General features: G+C 33.5%; 1 protein-coding gene across 1 annotated transcript in view; it reads left to right on the top strand.

Moving 5' to 3' along the window:
• The window catches only part of Trdn (triadin), a 101,672-nt gene that overhangs the window by 57,536 nt on the left and 22,156 nt on the right, over positions 1-21,980 (top strand). The window contains exons 3-5 of the mRNA XM_013035108.1: positions 3,315-3,476; positions 4,517-4,549; positions 17,737-17,796. Of these exons, the coding sequence (XP_012890562.1) occupies positions 3,315-3,476; positions 4,517-4,549; positions 17,737-17,796 (255 nt within the window). The remainder of the gene's footprint in view (positions 1-3,314; positions 3,477-4,516; positions 4,550-17,736; positions 17,797-21,980) is intronic.

Genomic DNA, 21,980 nt, shown 5'->3' on the forward strand with positions numbered 1-21,980 from the left:
GGGCATAATAGAATGGCAAATATTTGGTAGGGTTTTATTGTGAACTTCCTCAATTAACACTTTAAAAAGATGAGGAACAAGGAAATATTCTCCTCTAATCATAAAAATCATATTTCTAGTGCATTGCTACTAGAAATAACTTAGTGATAAAAATGCCTTTAATGGGGCCAGTACAATATCTAGGTTCTTCCATATTGTTGAGAGTTCTCGATGGCAATTAACAATTCATTTCCTTTCTCTAAGATTTAATCTCAACACTCAGACTACTATTTTTTTCATGTTCTGGTAAAACTCTCTCGAATGCAGTAAAAATAAGGTGGAGAATGTGAAGGCATATTATCAATAATCACAGAGCTAGGATTCCCCGAGACTACTATTTCATCACTGGAGATCATTACTGGTCTGTATTGTTCACCAACTCCACAAAAATAAAAACGTCAAATAAAAAGTTTCCTTAGGAATACTTTTCCCATTTCCCTCTCTTCTCCTTAGTCAAAGCCAATGTTGATTCTTTCCATTTTAATAATGCATTTTTTTAAAAAAAACAACAACTGTAATCCAAGTTGCTCTTCAAATATAACTCAATCTTTCTAATTTGCAGTAAAATATACTTACTGACCCCCTCCAAGTTCTCCCCTTTGACCTTGAAGGCACTTTGATGAACCTTCTCTTCAATGACATCAGTCACATTGTATCTAAAAGGAGCATTCTTTGTTGTTCTCCTCTCACCAGAAGTTGTAAAGTTCATTTCCAATATAGTGTCTTGTGGGTATCATTGTTACAATGGGTCATCCTGTATCCTTGTTTCAGTGTTTTGTTATTCCCCTTCTCTTCCCCAAATTAGACAAATGTATATACAAGATGCAGGGTACCAAAATCACATACAGTGACAACAGAGGGAAGAACATACAAAGGAAACAAAAAAAAACACATAGTACATTAAAAACAACAGCAACAAAGAAAGACTTCTTATGTCCATATTTTGGGGTTCATTTCACTTAGCATCATCTTATATGGTAAAAATAATATAGGGGGTAACAATGCTTGACAAGAAATGTACTCATTACCTTACTCATGTAACTGTAACCCCTCTGTACAACATCTTTATAATAAAACAAAATTTAAAAAACAGTAACATTCTTAGATATCATGGTACTTAAAGTCTTCTTGGTCACTTGATCACTTTATTCTTCTTGGTATGTTTTCTTTTCTCTTTAGATGCTTTACATCCTTGCTTTCTAAATAGTGAATTTTTCCTGGTTCCCTAACTAATACCATAGCTTCTCAACCTTGTTTCATTCTCAAGCTCTTAACTGGAGGTAGAACTTCGATTTGTAGATATTTATTTACTTTTTTATTTATTTGTTTAATACTAGGCTTTGAATCCAGGGACTCATGTTTGCTAGGCAAGTACTCTACCCCTGAGCCATATCCTCAGCCTTCTTTTACTTTAATTGAAATTTTGTCTGAGCCAACCTGGGCTATGATTCTCCTACTTGTTCATCTTGCATAGCTGGGATGACCGGCATGGATCTCCATACCTGGCCTGTTTTTACAAGATAAGGGTCTCACTATGCTTTGCCCATATTATGCTCAAACCTCATTTCCACTTCTCAATTTGATAGCTTTTCTTGATGTTGTTCAATTATGTACATATACAGATGTGTATCTCTCTCTATGTATGTAATTTGAATTGGAAGTTATAAATATATACATTTTTATCTATATATACACATTTGTATATAGTTGTTTAATGGGCATTGTAAGTTTGGGAAGTCTAAAACTTGGCTACTTTTTTTATTTTACCCTTCCTCTCAACATAGGAAAGCTAGATGTTTTTTGTTTTTGTTTTTCTTGGCCTCTTCTATTTTACTAGATGTGATTTTTCTATCCTTATTGTTTCTCATACCAAAAATGTTGAAGTTATATTGGTAACTTTCTTTTCTCACATCTCAGAGCCAAATTGAAAGCATATACCGTTAATTAAATTCACAGAATTACATTCAGAACCTGACCACATCTCATATCATATGCAGTTACTAGACTACCAAAAATTACCATCATCTTTCTTCCAAATTATTCCACTTGGCTGCTCATTGTCTGACTGTTTCTAACTGTCATCATTTAGATCTTCAGCACAGGAAATAAAAGGTTTCTTATGCTTAAGCATTTTATTCATCTGCTCCACCTTTCAATGACTTCCTATCTCAATCAGAATAAAAGCTTTATTTTGGAATACTTAACCTTTAGATGATATAATACACTGATATAATTTGGATCTCTGGAAAAGGATAGATACTCTAAAAACCTAAAATATTTTTAAGTAGGAAAAACATAGCTCTAAAACTGAATTACATATTGATGAAAAATCAGGTGAATTTTTCTACCAATTTTTTAGTCATCTCTTTAATTAGATCTTAAAGGTTACTCTTGCTTTTTCAGAGCAATTTTCAAATAATTAGAAAATTAGAAAAACAATCTTTGGAAATCCCTAACCTTGCTATTTACTTGAACTTTTATTATTTAATTTCTCATTATCCATGTTTTAAAAATATCCTAAGATATAATAAAAAGATTTACTGATATTACTAAAAGTTTAAATATTTTTAATTAAGGTACTAGGATGTTTAATAATCATAAAACTAATTGAATGACGCTTGCACTTGACATAATCACTGCCCTGAAATTACAGGTTTTTCCTTCTATAGAAAGAATTATAGGGGCTGGGGTTTAGCCCAGCGGAAGGGCGCCCGCCTGGCTTGCACAAGGCCCTGGGTTCGGTCCTCAACCCTGGGGGGGAAAAAAAGAAAAAAGAAATAAAGAATTATAGTAAATAGACCAATTGGTCTTAATTTGACCACAAACAGTTTAGTTAACTGACAGAAATGTGGCAGTCCTAGGGCTCAAACACAGGATCTGGGAGCTGATCCCGAGCGCTTTTTGGCTAAGCCTAGTATTACTTGAGTCAAAGCTCCACTTTCAGCTTTTTGGTAGCTAAATAGACATAAGATCTCATGGAATTTCAGACCCAGTCTAGCTTTGAATTGTATCCTCAGATTTCAGCCTCCTGAATATTTAGGATTATAGGCATGAACCACCAGCATCAGGCTCTATAATTTCTCTTTTTACTTAAGCATTATACAGCATAACATTTTCCATTTTGATGCAAAATATTATAGCCAGTGGGTATTTAAATTTTAGAAATTGATATATTCACTGTGTCAAAAAAACAACTTATGAAAATACAAACCAAATTTTCTTAGTTTCTTTTGGAATGACTGTGAAATGTTTGTTTTGTTTCTCATTACTTTTAGCAAGCTCCATTGCCAGGATTGGGTCAGATCCTCTCAAACTTGTACACGATGCTGTGGAGGAAACCACAGACTGGGTCTATGGCTTCTTTTCTTTGTTGTCTGACATCATCTCATCTGAGGCTGATGATGAAGATGATGATGCGGATGAGGACATTGATAAAGGTACTGAGAATATAGAGTTATATCTAACTGTTGGGACCAATATTAGATATGTGTGACAGTAACTTGTTAAGGTTTACCCAAATGAACACTTAGGTCAGGTTGAATCAATATATTTCTGAATACTAAAGTATTTCAGTAAGCTGAAAAATAGACTAAATTGATCTCTATTTGATTTTCATGTTATAATTTATCTGCCACTATGGAAAAATGTCAAAATTTGATGCTACTATTATGGTAGCATTATAATACAAAGAATCTTATTATATACACCTACAAGCCCATAATAGACTCGTATATTTAATATACTTCTCTGAGAAAATATTGTGGCTATTTTTCAGGTTTATCTCCAGGAAGATTGAAATAAAAACATTAAAACTAAGAAATAGATATGCTGTATAACCTTACTTTTGTTCAGCGTCAACAGCAGGAAACTATCTTATTAAATGCACAATTTAAACAGTCAATTTATTGAACCTAATCGAAGCATAGAGTGGAAGGACCCATTCTAAATGTCACATAATTATTCAGCTCTCTCATATATATTAATGAATAAAAGAAAACAGCAAAATAAGCTCTTATATATAAGCTACCACTGAATGGGTATTGAAAGGACAAAGAACAGTGATTCTGTTGGCTAAATGACATATTTTCAGGTTAAGATTATTCACCAGAAATTATGTATTCAGACTTGGCTAACAGAAAAGCTCATATAGTGAGAGGCCTCTTCCATGATTTTGTCTGAATATATATTTGTTTTAGCACCATGACAAGTCACGATGAACAAGGAATTGAAATTATTATGATCTATAATGTATAATTTGGACCACAGCCACAATTTTATTGAACTCATAGAAATAAAGCTATCTCAAATAAAAGTACATAATCAAAGTTACCAGTTAGGAATTTGGAAAGCAAAATAAAAGAACTATGATTTTCAGACATAAGAGGGTTTTTAAGAGTAAACGGAAAAAAATGCACAACTAGCCATATTTCCCCATGTTAAGAAGCTTTCCTAATTTAATATTTTTGTCTTCATTTAGGAGAAATAGAAGAGCCTCCCTTGAAAAAAAAAGGTTGGTTATTTTCATCTTTTAAAATATTTCTTTTCATAGTAATAATTGATTTTCAGTGTGACTCAATATATTTTACTTGTTTTGCTCCTTTAATTTTATTTTTAGTACAGAAGTTTTATTTAATGACAGCATCAAGTTTTATACTGAGGAGCAATACTCAAGTTTCTTCTGATGAAGCAGATCCTACAATTTTTAAGTCGATTATTTTTTTATGTTGGTCATGGGGCTTGAACTCTGGGTCTGGGCATTGTCCCTCAGCTCTTTAGCTCAAGTCTAGTGCTCTACCACTTGAGCCACAACACCACTTCCAATATTCTGGTGGTTACTTTCCTGTCTAGCTAGCTTTAAACTGTGATCCTCAGATCTCAGCCTCCTGTGTAGCTAGGATTACAGGCGTGAGCTGCCAGCACCTGGCTCATTATATAATATTTTGTAAAATATTTCTCATGCCAATTCTACATTTAAAATTTTGCTTTTAACATTATTAGGGAAGATATGTTATTTGTATTCTTCTATCTCATCATATGCTATTTTATGTGTTTTATATTTAAAATTTTGGTTTAAGATTTTTTTTTTGGGGTCCCGTCGTAGGCCTGAACTCTGGGCCTGGGCACTGTCCCTCAGCTCTTCAGCTCAAGGCTAGCACTCTACCACTTGAGTCACAGTGCCACTTCCAGCTTTTTTCTTTTTGATTATGTGGTGCTGAGGAATCGAACCCAGGGCCTCAGGCATGCAAGGCAAGCTCTCTACCACTGAGCCAACTTCCCAGCCCTTAAGATGTATTTTTATAATCTAAAATACTAATCTCTTAGAACATTTTCCTTCAAATGATTCTAAAACTCATTTCGATTTGTATATATTCAATGTTTAGTCATTTTATATTAGCGAATGTACCAGGTGGGAATATATTTTACTTAATTCTCTTGTGTATACCTAAGGCATTTAATTTAAATGAACAAAATTTTTAGATTTATTTTCCAAGTTATTACTGTTCTTAGCCAAATAAAAGATCTACCAACTTGTTGTTTATGGGTCAAGCTAGAATTTCTAACTTGATGTGGAATAATGGTCCAGTCAGCTAAACTCAGGGTCACAGAATTGATTATTAAACAGGTTATTAATATGGATGAAATTTTTAATGCTAGTCTGTAACTGTATTGTTATATATAAGTATAGCTTTAGGGCATTACATTCACCTAGTGTTTTTATAATCGTTATGAATATTTATTTTTCAACTTGTCAACTTTAAAATATGAAGTACTGCTAAAAATCTCTCCATAAAAAGTGTCCAAAGCACAGAACCATTAGAAAATATCATATTTGTATCATGTAATTATCTAAAAGCTTTAAAATAAGAACACCAAATAACTTTTTAAATGCCATTTCCTGGATCCACAGTTATATGCTGTGGATAGGTGGGTATTTTGTTTATCTAGAATGGGTCCTATCAAGAATAGTCTCATACCAACATACACATCACAGATATATTAAGCTCATTCTGTAAGGAGTATACAAATGTATACATTTTTTAAGAAATAATATGCTTTTCCAAAATCTACTTTCCTGAAAACATATCCAAATTTATAATAGTTTTACTGACACTTTCAAGATAAAGACAAATTTTATACATTTTCAAATTTCTAGAATACCAACCAAAAATGATGCTAAAACAATGGGCCTCTGACCCTGTCTCATTTGTGCAGCTACTAAGCAAAAATTTATCATTCACTGTATCACTATAAGGTCATTATAAAAATAACACATGACTATAATCCTAGCTACTCAGGAGACTAAGATCTGAAGTTCATTGTTCAAAGAAAGTCCATGAGAGTCTTACCTCCAAATTAACTACTAAAAAGCCAGAAGTGGTATTGTGGCCAAGTGATAAAACACTTCTTTGAGCAAAAAGCTCAAGGACAGCTCCTAGGCCCTGAGTTCAAGCCCCAAGGCTGGCACAGACACCAAATAGCTTCAATAAGTTTGCAATATATTTGTTATTAGGTGTTCATCCACCAAATATTAATGGAATGTAGCAATGTTGTTTTTGAATGACATTTACAGTAATCTTTAGATTATTGTAACCTTTAGATAATAAAATAATTTTAAACATTAAATTATTAGCAAATACTCAAAAGTCATGCCCAATGACACAGATGCTACATTCACTCTGAGACATACAAAGACAGGGGTCAGAGAGAGAGAGAATTCAATAGCTAAAAGAAAAATTAACTATATATGTCTACTCAGTGCAGGCATCTTTGGAGTTTTCTGTATTTTTCAAAAGTAAAATACTGGTTCATAACAAAACCACAATTTTTGTATGTCTAATATTAATATTCAATGTTTCACTAACTTCCCTGACTTGTCAGATTAGGAAACATTCATAGAAAGTATAATTCTCTAGCAGGTATATAGCTTTAAATTGTTTTTGTACTAACACTTCTAAATACAGCATAATGGATATTCTTATCTCCTTTTTACAGTTTATTCTTACCTAAATTTCATCTACAGTCAATCTGTATATTATAAGCATAATCATTATACTATTTGTACTCTCAAATATGTACTTATAGAAGATAAGGATAATCTCTTAACCAGGAATTTTATTTTATAATGCTTTTTCCTGAGATCTAGCTTTAAAGTGAAGAAATAATAAATGTAGAATAGTAGTATTGTAGTGATTCAGATCTAGGTACACCCAGAATTATGTTGTTTTTGCTGTGCTAGGGATACCACCCAGGTTTTATACGTGTTAGGAAATCACTATTATCCAGCTGCACTCATAAGGAAAATACTTACTTTTTTTTTGTTTCTTTGTTTTTTGGAAAATTGGCCATCCGTTTTAGTTTCCCTGGGATCTTACAAATTGTAGATCTATCTTTTGCCTTTGAGGACAGCACCAGAAACTCCTTTATACTCTGTGTCCAACTGCTTGTCTGTCAGAATGAGGAACTGACCTGATGCTTGAGCATCATGGTCCCTAACAAAGCCTGGTGTCCTGTATCCTGATGCATGCCTGTGACTGAGAAGCAGACTGCTCTTCTCAGAACAAGCAAATCACATTATCTGTACAGTCATGTTTTTGAATTGCCCCAAACTCTGCAAGTTGAAAGAGAAAAAAAATGCTCACTAAATTTACACTTAGTTCTCTCATTGTGTACTTTCCTTACTTTATTGAACTCCACAATAGTTGCCTGCGGTCAGAGTAAATGAGGAAGAGCTAGGCAATCTCAGCATCATAAATATTCAAAGCTTTCGCATTAGACCATTCAGAGGGCTGTATTACGTCTTTGGCCATAAGATGGATGAGCATGTATGCGTGCCAGAACTTTCACTGGCAACTTCTGTGGTTTGCACACCAGGCTCAATATTGTCTGGAAAATAATAGTGCCTGAATAAAGAAGGAAGAATGGGTAAGTGACTAAAGTTATTGTAATTCATTGCCACTCAATATTGGTTACTAGGTAGGCCCTAGTCACATTGTTCATCTTTGGATCTCTCTTTAGACTTACTTAGGTAAGTCTGTATCAATTCTCAATAATTGCTCTCAGACAACATGAAGAACTTACTGCTCTAACTGCTCCCTGTCTCTCACTGCAGTCATTGGATCTAACTCTGAATCTAACTCTGTCATTGCAGACAGAGTATAGAGGGAGCTGGCATCAAGGAAAGTTCGATATAGGTATACAAACATATCTACGTATAACAGTGTACATGATTTCTTAGCCTCTGCCTGGGTGTTCCCTGTTTCATTCTCTTCTCTTCTCTCTTGGCAAACATAGTCACCAGAATCTTGAAGCCAAAGTTACTTTACCTTAGTGACCCAGGAAAAGAACCAGCTCTTTTCTAAGAAATATTTCCATTGAAACAACTCAGTTGAATTTCATTGACTTATACTGAGTAACAAAGCAAGGTTGGCTAAAAAAGACACAATGTGCAAATTTGTCAGAGCCTGCTAATGGGTCTATCCTGGGAACTAAAGAATGAGGTAACCTCAACCAAAGTATGGGCACTAAGTTGGGAAAGGGAGTAGTTCCTGAATCTCAAACATTACACCGATATTATAATTATGGATTGTAACAAGAACATGAGATAGACATACCCCTATTGTTTTAAATTCCACATTCGTTTACCTCCCCTCTTAGATAAGACATTGAAATCTCAGGGGCAGACCAATTACCAAGGAAGAGCAAGAGAGGAGATATGGATTGGGGTTGGGGGAGAGCTAATGTTTATGGAATTTCTTTGATGAATGATGAAAATATTCTACAGTTGGTTGTGGTAATGGGTTCATAACTCTGAGAACAAGTAGAAAACATTAGATTACACATTTTAAATAAATTATTTGAATGGTAAGTGAGGTATATCTAAATAAAACTATGTGATGTAACTCATCCCCTAAAATCAGAAATTTTAAAGTTTCAACAATATGTTTCTAAACAATAACCAAGGTAAGAGCCATTGCCATTCTAATGGATAATTTGCAAAAGAAGGGGACTTGATACATTTTGAGGCCAGTTGAAGATAAGTGAATTCCTCTTCCTTTTGTTTACATATCGTGACTATGGTATATAAACATACTGTAAGAAAAAAAGTAGAAAAGGGCAAAGTAGGGCATGGGTGTGGTGACATGTGTATAATTCCAGAGATCAGACAATGAAAGTTGGCAAAAAGTTAGCAAGACTTGATTCAACAAGTAAACATGGCATATTTGGGCACATTTGTAGTTCCAGATCTACTGGATGTTAGGTAGGGGAATATGGTTTTAGACTGGCCCTAAGCAAAACAACAACAACAACAAAAGAAATCCTGTAAAAATAATTAAAAGAAAAAAATGGCCTGAATCCTGGTTCAAGTGATACAGACACCCCTAACAAGGCAAGACCCTAAGTTCAAACAGCAATATAAAAAAATCCAGAAAGAAAAGAATGAATGATAAAGTACAATGTCACATTGACCTGGATTGTTGAAGTATAGATAATTAACATTCCTCAATCAAAGTAGTGACATTGATACAGGGACTTTTTTTTTTTTTCTTGTCGGTTGTGGGGCTTGAACCCTGGCTCTGGGTGCTGTTGCTCAGCTCTTTAGCTCAAGGCTAGCTCTCTACCACTTGAACCACAGCACTATTTCTGGCTTTCTGGTGGTTTATTTGAGATGAGAGCCTCACAGAGTTTCCTGCCCGGGCTGGCTTTGAACTTCCATCCTCAGATCTCAGCCTCCTGAGTAGCTAGGATTACAGGTGTGAGCCACTGGTGCCCGGCTTGATCAAGAGGCATTATCCTCAAACTGACATGTTGAGTTGCAACTTTTTGAACTACTTCTTGATAATAAAAAAGTCAAGTAGAAAACTAATAATAAAATTCCCAAGAAAACTCAAGAAAATAAATAACTAGATAATGTTCTTCAACAGAATATATAAAAATTTGAAACATGATTGAGGCAAGCTGCAAAGAAGAAGGAAAGGAGGTACTGGTCAGGGATCTCTTGTAGGTTTGACCTCTTCTGGTTAAGTCACTTAACCTTGGTGCCTTCTAATCTTCACATTTGTAAAACAAAGATGCTGGATTTACTGACATACACATCCTTTTGAGCTATCATGCTTCTGGCTCTGATTAAGTCATGTGGTTAGACTTTTATTACGTATCAAGAATTTCATCTGTACTATATCCTTACAACTGAAAAGTACAACTCAAGCAGCAACTTTTACATGAGCTGGGGGCTATCTAAAAATCCAGCCTGCATGCACGTACCTTCACCAAGTCACAATCTGCATTTTAAGATCTCCAGGAGATTCATATGCACATGAAAATTTGAGAGGCATTGAGCTAGACAGTAATTCCCACTTCCGACTGTGGCTCTGAAATCATCTGAAAGCTTATCTAAATTGCAGATCCTATGTCTCCTCAGCATGAAAGACCCATTGATTAGGTTTGCAGCTCTGGAATAGGTTTTAAATCTCCCCAGATGATTCTGATGAACAGCCCACATTGATCTTGTCTAGTATATCACCAAGTTTGAAGCACATACCCTAACTCCAGCCAATGTCTCCTCTGTAACTGTAAACTACATTGGCAATTACTTAACAAAAGATCTTATTTGAAATCACTTCCATCTGTCTGGTTCATGCTCACTTGGGAAAGTATATTTCATTTTATAAATAAAGAAAATAAAACCTAAAATGGGGAAATAGCTAACCTAAGACTATAGAGTTGCAAAAAAAATGAGATTATATAGATATTGTTGTAACATGTTTAGAGATGTAGAGATTTTCTAGGGACATTATTTGAGACTGTTTTTATGCAAATGTTTTACTTGTATTACTAAATAATAATAAAGTATAAAAAAAACACACTAAGTATTTTATATTTATGAGCTTGAATGTCTCTGTAGAAAGATACCGTGAAGATATCTGCCTACCACCCTATCCACTATATAAATGTAAATAATATAAATGTAAATATAATATAAATATAAGTGTAAACAATAGGTGTTTCAAAGAAGTAAGCACTGTCATTATCACACTTTTTATTCATGGTACACAGTGCACTTCTTTGAAAACTTATTAGTCTGGATAACAGAAAAAGTATCAGAAAATGCAGATACCTGAACATATTTGGTATATTTGTCTAAAATATTGAGAGTTCCTTAGCATTATTCAATTAGATACTAAAATTAACTACATTTGCTCAGTCATTTATGATAATTATTTTTGTGTCCTAGTGATAATTAGCAAAATCATACTAATAGACACTGTGTTCAAATGAGTAAGTAAATTAAATTTTTAATATTAAAAAGAAAAAATTAGAAAAGAGCCTTTTTATATTATCTTATTCTTGTGAGATATCTAGAGAAAACAAAGATAAAAGGCATTCTTTGAAATCCACAGCCCACATAATAATTTAATAAACTGGGTTGTCATTTTGAATCAGGGGATAGTTGCCTTGGTGACAGAGATTATCCTTTTAACTTCTTGTTTCTGTCATACATTGATTACATTTTGAATTTATTAATAGAGCAACACATTCATAGATAAAAATACTTGCTTTAAACTGGTCATGCATGTCTAAAACAAAATTATAAAGTACTCAACAATGAGTTTTGTTAAGATAATAAATAGATAAAAGCTATTTGTCATAAGCAAAAGTACATGTAATAAAACAAAGTGACTTAGAGGAACCTAACTATGAAATAAATTCATTTTTTAGAAGCCATTTATTGCCTTCTATTTTCACTACCACTAGCTATTGTTGCTACCACCATCATCCACAAAGCTTGTTACCCATACTCTTTCTTTGCAACGATCAAGTAGAAGTCATGCTCAGATTATTGGAAATATCTGAAGAACTAATTAATGATTGCCATGCCACTGTGGTAACCATAGGACTAAGATAAATACATTCTGACAGCAATCGATGGAGTGAATTTTCAATGCAAATTTGAAAGTTTTTGGGATTTTGTCTATTAATTATATATTTTAATGTATAATTGGTACATAATATGCACCAAGTGAACTAGAAAATACACTGAAAATACCATTTGGGGAAACTAAACAGGTTCAGTAAAGTCTGTACTTATTTATTTCCACAGATGTCCACCAACAGCATATTTGCCAAATCTCAAATTTTATATTATATATATATCATACACCATAAATACATAAAAAATAGTAGGCAAAAAGAAGGCAGACTTTATTGTAATTAGTCTATTCCTTAACAGGAAATGCTAGATAAATGTAACAATAACAAAAAGTGAATGAAGGAAATAGAAATTTGGAGGAATAAATTTTTTTATTAATTTACTAATTTATTATTGTTATAGAGGTGATGTACAGAGGGATTACAGTTCCATGAGTCAGGTAATGACTATATTGAGGAATAAGAAGTTTTGTCCACTTTTTTAAAAGTGAGATGAAGTAGCATATTCTAGTTTTAAAACTAGAACATGTAACAGTCATGAAGATGTCAACATTTTATTATAAGTAAAATACACTCATTTGTTGTCTATGTGTCTATATCTGCATTCAGCCTACATAGTCATAAACAATATATTAGCTTCAAGGAGGAGAGTATCATTCTCTTCTTATTCTTCATTAGTATTGAATAATGCACTCTTCTAGAAAAATATTTATGAATATAACAAAGAGTATAAGACATATAGTAGTTACTTGAATAAAATTTGGTGTATTTTAATAAACATCTATGATGTATTAATGTATTGAGAAATATTCATGCTGTCCTCAAGTTGACCATCATTTAGCTTCTTTCTCAGTGTTGCAGAAAAAGGAAATATGAAAAACTTTTGAATAAATTTTGTGGTTTCAAAATACCTTTCAGACATTTATATTATTTCAATAAATAGAAAATTCTTCAACGTCTCCCTCCATTTCATATAAGGTAAAACAAGTATTTACTTTCTGTACTTCTGGGGATCAAACTTAGGCCCTCTTTTATGCTAGGCAAGGGCTCAATACCAATAAACTTCATCTATAGCCCTACAAATCATCTTCAATCAATTTAGTAGACATGTAGAGTTGTACCATAAAGAGCAGGTAAGAAATAATCCACCTTTTTCTCCTAAACCTTTTTCTTTTAAGTGTGATCAAATAGTGATTTATTTCAAGTTGGTAACCAGGTAGTTATTCTTTGCCAATCATCCTGTATGGTATTAAACTTTAGTGTGGAGCAAAATAGACATTAATCTTGCCATTGTCAAAGTTTCTACTTATTGAGAAGTACAAGTAACAGTAAGATAACAGCCAATGTCCACGTGGTACTTGACATTCCAGAGATTCTCTACATTTGACTTATTTTAATCCTAAAGTAAACCTATGAGGTGAGTACTTATTAACATCATTTTATGGATGAAGAAAGGAAATTTACAGCTGGTAATGGGGTGGAGGTTTGGAGTGGCCACAGTGTCTCCAGTACCAGTTAATTACCTTTAACACTAAATATTAGAAATGGCAATATTTTTATAGATCTTATAAAAATCATGCCAGTCTTTATTTTGCTGTCAGAATAGATCATATTTGTAGGCACTAGTTGCTTATGTATGTAATACCGGAGAACACTAAGATAGCAATTCAAAGTAAGCCAGGGGATAATGGTTTATAAGACTCATCGTAAATTGCTGATCACACTGGTCATCCCACAATAGGATGAGAACTGTGGTCCACATCTGCGCAGGCAAAAAGGAAGATGCTATCTGAAAAATAACCAGACCATAAAGGGCTGAAGGCATAGCTTAAGTGGTAGATGACCTATCACTTAAGTAAGTTCAAGGCCTTAAGTTCAAACCTTAGTACTTCCCCTCTCAAAAGATGGTAATTTATATTAGAATATAATAGATTTATAAATTTATAAATGTAATAGATTTATGACATCTTTCAAATGGAGATGAAAACAAATCACTGTAATCTAGAAATGAGTAATCACAAAAACAAATTTTAGTTATTCTCAAGCTATAATAAATCATTATATCCTCTTTGTTTTCTATAAACTCAAAATCTCTCATATTGGTTGACATTAAACTTAAAAATCCAGTCTGAGTATATTTCATTATCTCCATTGAATACTAAAAGATAGAAATTAAGTTTAAATTATTTGATTCCTTAAATGAAGGAAAGCTATAGATATATCAAAAAGTTAGCAACATAAATTTTTTCTGGTAACTTCAAGTTTTTACTTTAGAGTGAGCAATGAATAACAATCTAAAAGGAGACACCTAATGTTTTTCTCCAGTTCTCTCTTTATAAGCCATGTTAAAAACATTAGTAAATAAGATGTAGTAAAAGAAACAGGAAAGTGTTGCCTCATTCTGTGGAAAGACCTTGCTTTCCTCTCTGTTAGTGATTGTATGACATGGCAAGACTACCAGCGGTGCAGCGTAACAAAGGGATCCCACCATTGTTACCTAACACATTGAGATTTATGACTACTCGCACATCTGCATTGAAATACTTTTATCTCTGTTCCTTCTAAATCACAAAACATTTAGTATTTTCCAGTTGCAATCAAAGCTTTGATTCCATCAGGTGCAGAGACTTAACAACCTTTCAGAGACATTTGACTATTGACTTTTTTTCTATTTCCAAAACACCTATATTTGGAGGCAAATAATAGGACTATCCTTTTCTCTGTCACTTGTATTCAGATTTGGTTTATGTTTAAATACTCTGTTCTTTAAAGCATGATTTTATTTTATTTTATTTTTTTTTGTCAGTAGTGGGGCTTGAACTCAGGGCTTGAGTACTGTCTCTGTGCTCTTTTGCTCAACGTTGGTGCTCTACCCCTTTGAGCCATAGATCTACATCTGGTTTTCTGGTGCTTAGGTGGAGATAAGAGTCTCATGGACTTTCCTGACTGGGCTGACTTTGGACCATGATCCTCAGATCTCAGCCTCTTGGGGAGCTAGGAGTATAGGCATGAGCCACCAGTGTCCTGCGTAAAGAGTGCTTTTTAAATACAGCTTTGTGCACATCATTTTCATGTTACAGGAAGCATAGATAAATTATTACAATTAAGTGCTGGTATTACCATCACATATGAAAGTTTGTTTCCTGTAACCTCTCTTTGAAACTTTTTGAAAACCAAAAGGCCATAAATGCTTTTTTTAAAAATGACCTGAATTATTTAAAGTTAACTATCCAGTGTTGTACAAAGGATCCTTTGCTGGCTCATTGGAGGTAGACATGGTCTGTGTATGAGAATAGTGTCTGTCTCAAGTCTAAATTGGTAACATGTTGTTATTCAGTGGCACAGGAGCCTGGATGGTCATCATTTCCTGGCTAAGTTTCAAGGAGACAAGTTGGGACACCATGCATGGGGGTCACTGGCTCCTTCTGACATCTAATAGCCACAGGAAGTAATGCCAGAGATAGAACCTGATCTCTAAGGAAAATGAGATGGAGCTAGAAAACAGGCAGAGCTATTTAATTTCTCCTTAAGTCTGAATCATGGAATGCATTTCTTATGCTTGGTTTGAGCTGCAGACATGAGTTACCCCTATTCTACTTATTATACAATGAAAAAAATAAATTACCTGAAATAAATTACCAGTTTTTCTAACTAATTCTACTTGTTTTATTTGTGTGTGTGTATGTGTTTAATAAGTGATGAAGTACATCAGACAACCAATGTTTATCTTCTACTTTAGAGTCCCTTTCCATGTTTTTAGGGTAGAGTTTAAAGAATATATTCATCCCTCCCCTGCCTTCCTTTTCCTTAAGTGCTACTACTCTCTTTGTTCACTAATATAGTCTGCTTTCCTACATGTTGTTCACTGTGATATTTCCATGCATACATTAGAGTGTATATTGATCATATCCAGTCACCGTTCTTCCTAACCTACTGTATCTTTCCTAATCCCTTATCACTCTCTTACTTTCGAAGATCAGCCCTGACAGTTTTCATTTGATAGAGAACATGTTTGCCATTCTGTGTCCAAATTCATATGATGTCCGTTTTCATCTATTTTACTGCTAGTGACAGGAACTCCTGCTTCATAGCTGACTAAATACTCAAGTGCTATCTCAAATGCTGAGATCAACCACATCACTCAGGGACAGGAATAGATTCAGATCAGTGTTCTTCATTCAATTTTTCTGAGATTTTTCCCCCCTTGTTTGTTTCCAAATTCCAGAATGGACCTCTGCTAGTTTCTATTTTGATTACAGTCTTATAGTTACCCATTTAAGCCTTATCCAAGAGCATTTATAGAATTATGAGCCCACTCACACACAAATACACACACAGACACACACACACACAGATCTGAAAGTATTGCCCCAAATCCCTTTTTAGGCAAAATGAACTCCAGTTGAGTTCCAAAAATAAGCAGCCTACTAACACTTGTCACTGCCTTAATCTGTATTGGCTAATGACATGATTCCTAGATGTTCATGCATGGTAAGCACGTTGTATGTGGTTAGACCAGTTGGGGGCTATGAACATCAGATGGGTAGAATCCAGGAAGTCTACTAAATAGCTTAGGAGGCTCATAATAGTCTCAATCTATCTCTCAATGATTCACTGATCTGAGAATTTATAGTGCTAAGGCACGAAACATTGCCATACAACAGATTTTAGAGCTATTACTGAGAAGAAGGAATGACTGGAAGTTGTCACAGCCCTTTGGAGATCTTCTATTGAAACTTGGAGAAGTTTTTTCATAAGCAATTTTTTTTGCCATATTGTAATTCAGGGATGGTATGAAGGTTGATGAGTGTAACTGTGGATATTAAAATGATTGATAAATGGTGAGAATTTAAGGAAGATAATGTTGATAGTAGTGATTACCTCCTTAATAGTTCTCATTTCTGAAGATATGTAGGTTTTGCCTTTAGCAGATTCTGGAAAAATTACAAAAATGTAAATTCAAGTTTAAAATGAAAAATGTAAACCTACATAGTTACTTGTGTCATCTCATAACTTTTGTTGAATAAAGTAATGATAAATAAATAATTAACATTTTCCAAGATGAAACATTATATTTTAAGATTAAGTCACTTTACAGAGGTAGTGATCACATTTGCAAACCTTAAATTCAAATATACTTCTATCATTTAAAATGAATTGCAAATTCAGATTTAACTCCATTTTCTAAGACTTTGCAATGTAGGTAAACTGAATCTAGAAGCAAATGAAATACATTTTTTAAACCTGACCTTTAGAAAAAATTTCACAAGTAACTTTTTCTATGAAATGTATCCTTATTTATTTGAAGTAATTATTGGTTAAATTCAGTGCCAAATACTTATTGTAAACATAGATTAAGTGAACTCTTCTAAGAAGTATTTCCTGTTACATAATGGTTATAGTTTATTTCACAAATTCTTCATTTAATACCTCAAACTAAGACTTCTAAAATTGAAATCACATTCATATTTGTATTGTGAGTAATTGAAATAAAACATAATTATAGTTGGTAAAAAATTTTAATGCTGAAAGTATACAGTTTTAAGTTTTTACAGGTAACTTTGATTATTGGAGTGGCCCTAGCTTTTTTCTTATTTTAAATAAATAAGTTTTTTATATATTAACATGTAACAAAGATTCAAATGTCAATAACCTTGTTAGACACAAAAACATATACTTTGTGACGGAATTAAAAAGTCATATCTATGGCCTAATTTAAATTTTATATTTTTAAACAAAAAGTTTTAAAATTATTCTTTATTTTTCTAGAAATACATAAAGGAAAGGCTGAAAAGCCAGAGAAACCTGAAAGGAAAATACAAACTAAAGGTAAGTGTTGCATTTTATGTTTATTTAATTATGTATGTATTATATATACATATATATAGTCATATATATGCTATATTTTTAACTGAGACTGACCTTTGCTAGGTAAAATACCATTTGTAAAATGTATGAATCCCTGATTATTCTTGCATTTTAGGGAATATTTTTCTCTGTAATTTTAAATGAAAGAATAAAAGAATATTAGTAGTAGTTTGACTTCTTAAAAAATGTTATTATTTTCACAAGTAAATTTACTCCTCAATTAATTTCAGGCATAAATACATGAGTGTATACTTTTTAATGACTGGCATCCAAGTAAGTTCATCTATGACAATTTTCTAATTAGTTACAATTGGCTCTTATAAACTAAATAGTTCGACAGGTAAATATTTGTGGCTTGTGGTATATTGCGACAATATTTTTGCTCTCTTCCTATGTGACTAATGAGCCAGATTTCATTTCTTTTTCACCATGAATTTCTCAAGCCATGTAATGACTTCACAGTCTTTGATGCAGAAAGGTCAAGGCACTGTGTTACCTCTCTGAAGAAGGCTGTGTCTTGTAGTTTTTCTCCACATCTCAGGGTAAACGGACAATGACAGCATGATGAATCGCATTCCTTTCACTGAATTGAGTCCAGGAACTGCAGCTTTGCAACAGAAATGTCTTAACCATGACCAGTATTGCCTTGCTTAACTAACAGGCAGCACTTTTCTGTGGGTAATCCACATAGTTACAAAAATATTAAACAGGAATTGGGGAAGGGGTAGAGTACAGGCATAAGGGATGGAGGCGAATGATGGAAAGGTTGACACTGATCAAGACACATTGTATTCATAGCCAGCTTTGTTGAATGGCACCTCCTTTGAATAACTCCCTAAAAAGAATAACAAAAGAATGAAAGAAACTTGTAGAAATAAACCCATTCCGAGGGAGCATATTTCTAAGCATTCTCACGTTTTCCTAATAGTTATGCCTGCCTTTTTGGATGAGCCAGGACAAAATATTACAATCTCAATCATTACCCTTGATGTGGCACATCTGAAACAAATTCTCTGGAACAAAAATAAAATATTTTACAATATTTATTATGTAAAATTGGCTATGAAAATTACCTGTCATAAATGCTTATTAGAGTTTTGAATAATAGTTGTAGTTACTCTTAAACTACAGCAGATTTTTTATCTGACTTACAGAACCAAGTCACTGCTCTACACTGCATTTTATGTATTTTCTGGGAAGAGCTCAAATCCGATATTAGGTCTTTAATCGTAATGTTTGAATCTGTTCCAGATTGCTCAGCCAATAATTTACACAAACAGAACATTGAAATTCATTCAGTGGAAACTTATTTATACTTGTACTTAGGGAGCTGATGTCTTCTGACTGTTCACTTTCCTTGTTGGATTCTTAAATTCCTTTGGTCAGGGAAATTGGACACAGCTCTTAGACAAGAATTGGCTGAGGAACCCTAAATGAACTAGCGGTTTCCATTTGCTAGTGGTTAAACAGAAACTCAACTCGTTCTGGGTGGCTGAAATCTCTACTGTTAATTTAAGAGCTGTTTCTGCTGGTACAGATATGGTGATGCGCTTGGTATACTTTGCATTTTGGACTCCACTCTGCTCCAATCTGCTTTCAAAGACTTTGAGCAGTGGGCTGTAGAGTAGGTTTATTAAACTAGTGAGTCTTCCATAATTACAAGAGTGAAATTGGCTGAAGTTTAAAAATGAATTTCTCAAAGACCAGGCTTGAGATTAGTTACCAGTACCATTGTCTGAATACACCAAGTATCTTCCAGGAAAATGAACAGTGCTCCAAAAAGAGAAAACAGGGCTTTACCTGTTCAACAGTGATTTAGGGATCAGAGAGAGTTTATTATTTTTTTCTGTCATAGGATTTCTATGTGAATATATATGAAATATATCATTTTTGCTTCTTACTTTCCTATCTGTGGCAAAGATAAAATAATGCCTCCCTCTCACTTGTAATTAGTTCCATATATAAAGTTTTACATTGGTTCACATATATATTGAGCACTGTACATCATATTCAATATTGGCTAGGTTATATATTGACAGTTGTGAATTTTAATTGTTATTAAAGCATTTTGAACTTTCATAATACAAGAAAAAGAACTCCATGGTAATACTATAATTATCTATGATGATTACAAACAAGCCAGGAGGTACCTTAATCTACAAAGATTCAGTATGCTGAAACTAATATACTTTATGCAGAGATTAAAGGGTTTGTGATAATGAAGAGACATTCCCACCCTATTTTCTCTTTCTTTACTTCTTCAAAACAATCTTATTGTAATCAGAAAGATTTTAGAGGTACTTCTCCATAAAACTTTATAAGTCTACTCATGATGTTGTGAATACTGAAAAACAAAGAATATGTAATCCCAGGGAGCACAGTTTTTGAAAAAACATCTATAAAGAGATATTAATTAATTAATTTTTAATGGCCACAAAATCCATTTCAATTCTGAGTTTGTCAAGTAAAATAAAAAATACTGTACTTTTATACATTAAATGATTTAAATTCATAATATCAGACTAATTTTTATTTCTTCTTAATCCCTCAATTTTGAAGAAAACAGCATTTACATAGAAGTAACCAGCATGACTATGTTTATTGCAGCATTATTTACCATAGCTAAGATATGGAACCAACCCAGATGCCCCTCAGTAGATGAATGGATCAAGAAAATGTGATATATATATATATATATATATATATATCTACAATGGAACTTTATGCCTCCATCATAAAGAATGACATTGCCCCATTTGTTAGGAAATGGAAAGACTTGGAAAAAATTCTATTAAGTGAAGTAAGCCAGGCCCAAAGAAGCATAGGTCCTATGGTTTCCCTTATTTGCAATAATTAGTATATATCTGAGTCAAGCAGAAAAGATCAGATAAGTTGATGTTAGGGAAATGAATATGTATTCGAGTGTTTTTTTTCTTTCATGCGATTGTTTCTAACACATTTATACGATTATTTCTTTGTTGCTTTGTATGTCCCTCCCCTCACAGGATAACCCCTGCTTTCACTGTATTTGATGTTGTTATAAATTTGTGGAGGGGAAGGGGAAAAACACATCATTTAAATAGGGATACAGGTGGACCCATTGCAACAATGAGATATTCAAATCGTATGTCGAAAATGAACTTTACAACTTTGGTGGAGGGAAAGGAGGGAGAAGAATTGGATTGGGGGGGCAGGGGGCGGATGGAAAGGGATGAGAAGGGGAAACACAGGAGGAGGCTACAATGCTTGGTAAGAAATGTACTCATTATCTTGTCCATGTAATTGTAACCCCTCTGTACAGTATTTTCACAATAAAAAAAAAGTAATACATTTTTTTTTGGTCATGGGGCTTAACTCAGGACCTAGCACTATCCCTGAACTCTTACACTCTTACAATCAAGGCTAGTGCTCTACCACTTTGAGCCACCACCTTTTTTTCCTGGTGGTTAATTGGAATCAAGAGTTTCATGGGTGCTTTTCTGGCTTTGAACTGTGATCCTTAGATCTCAGCCTCTTAAGTAGCTAGGAGTACAGGCATCAGCCACCAGCATCTGGCTGAGTGGTCCTTTTGATTCATAACCTGGCAATGAGTTTCTTATGGTTTTGAGCATCAGCTGTGACATGTTAATGCATATTTTTGACCTAAGTTAATCTTATTTTTCTTCCATACAAAAAAGAAATTTATTTTATGTACATCACAATGATATATGCGCACAGGACTTTGAATTGAATTTGCGTAGTAATACAGTTGATAAATACATTTTGCTTAGTAGTAACTAAGAACCATAATTTATTTTTTCCTGGATTATAAAATTCTATTAATCCAATTGGTGTCATGTAAATTGCCTTTGGTGTAAGCCACAATCATATAGTTGTGGGTACAAATTAGTAGCTATAGCATCAGAGTTATGGTTTGTAACAAAAGCTTCCATATGTCAAAAATGGTCTTAAAGAATACCAGTGTATATAATGTTATATAATCTATTCTTATCTAACCAGAAAGAACTAACAAATGTCTCAGTGAAGATAAATCTGTGTTCAACTCATGACTGTTTCAGATAAATAGATGTCCAAAATGGACATAGAGCTACATGTCAGATAATATTGATTAGGCAGAAATATTGATTAGGCTCTTGGCCCAGAGT

The sequence above is a fragment of the Dipodomys ordii genome, unplaced genomic scaffold (genome assembly GCF_000151885.1).
Source record: "Dipodomys ordii isolate 6190 unplaced genomic scaffold, Dord_2.0 Scaffold204, whole genome shotgun sequence".
NCBI classification, from domain to species: Eukaryota; Metazoa; Chordata; class Mammalia; order Rodentia; family Heteromyidae; genus Dipodomys; species Dipodomys ordii.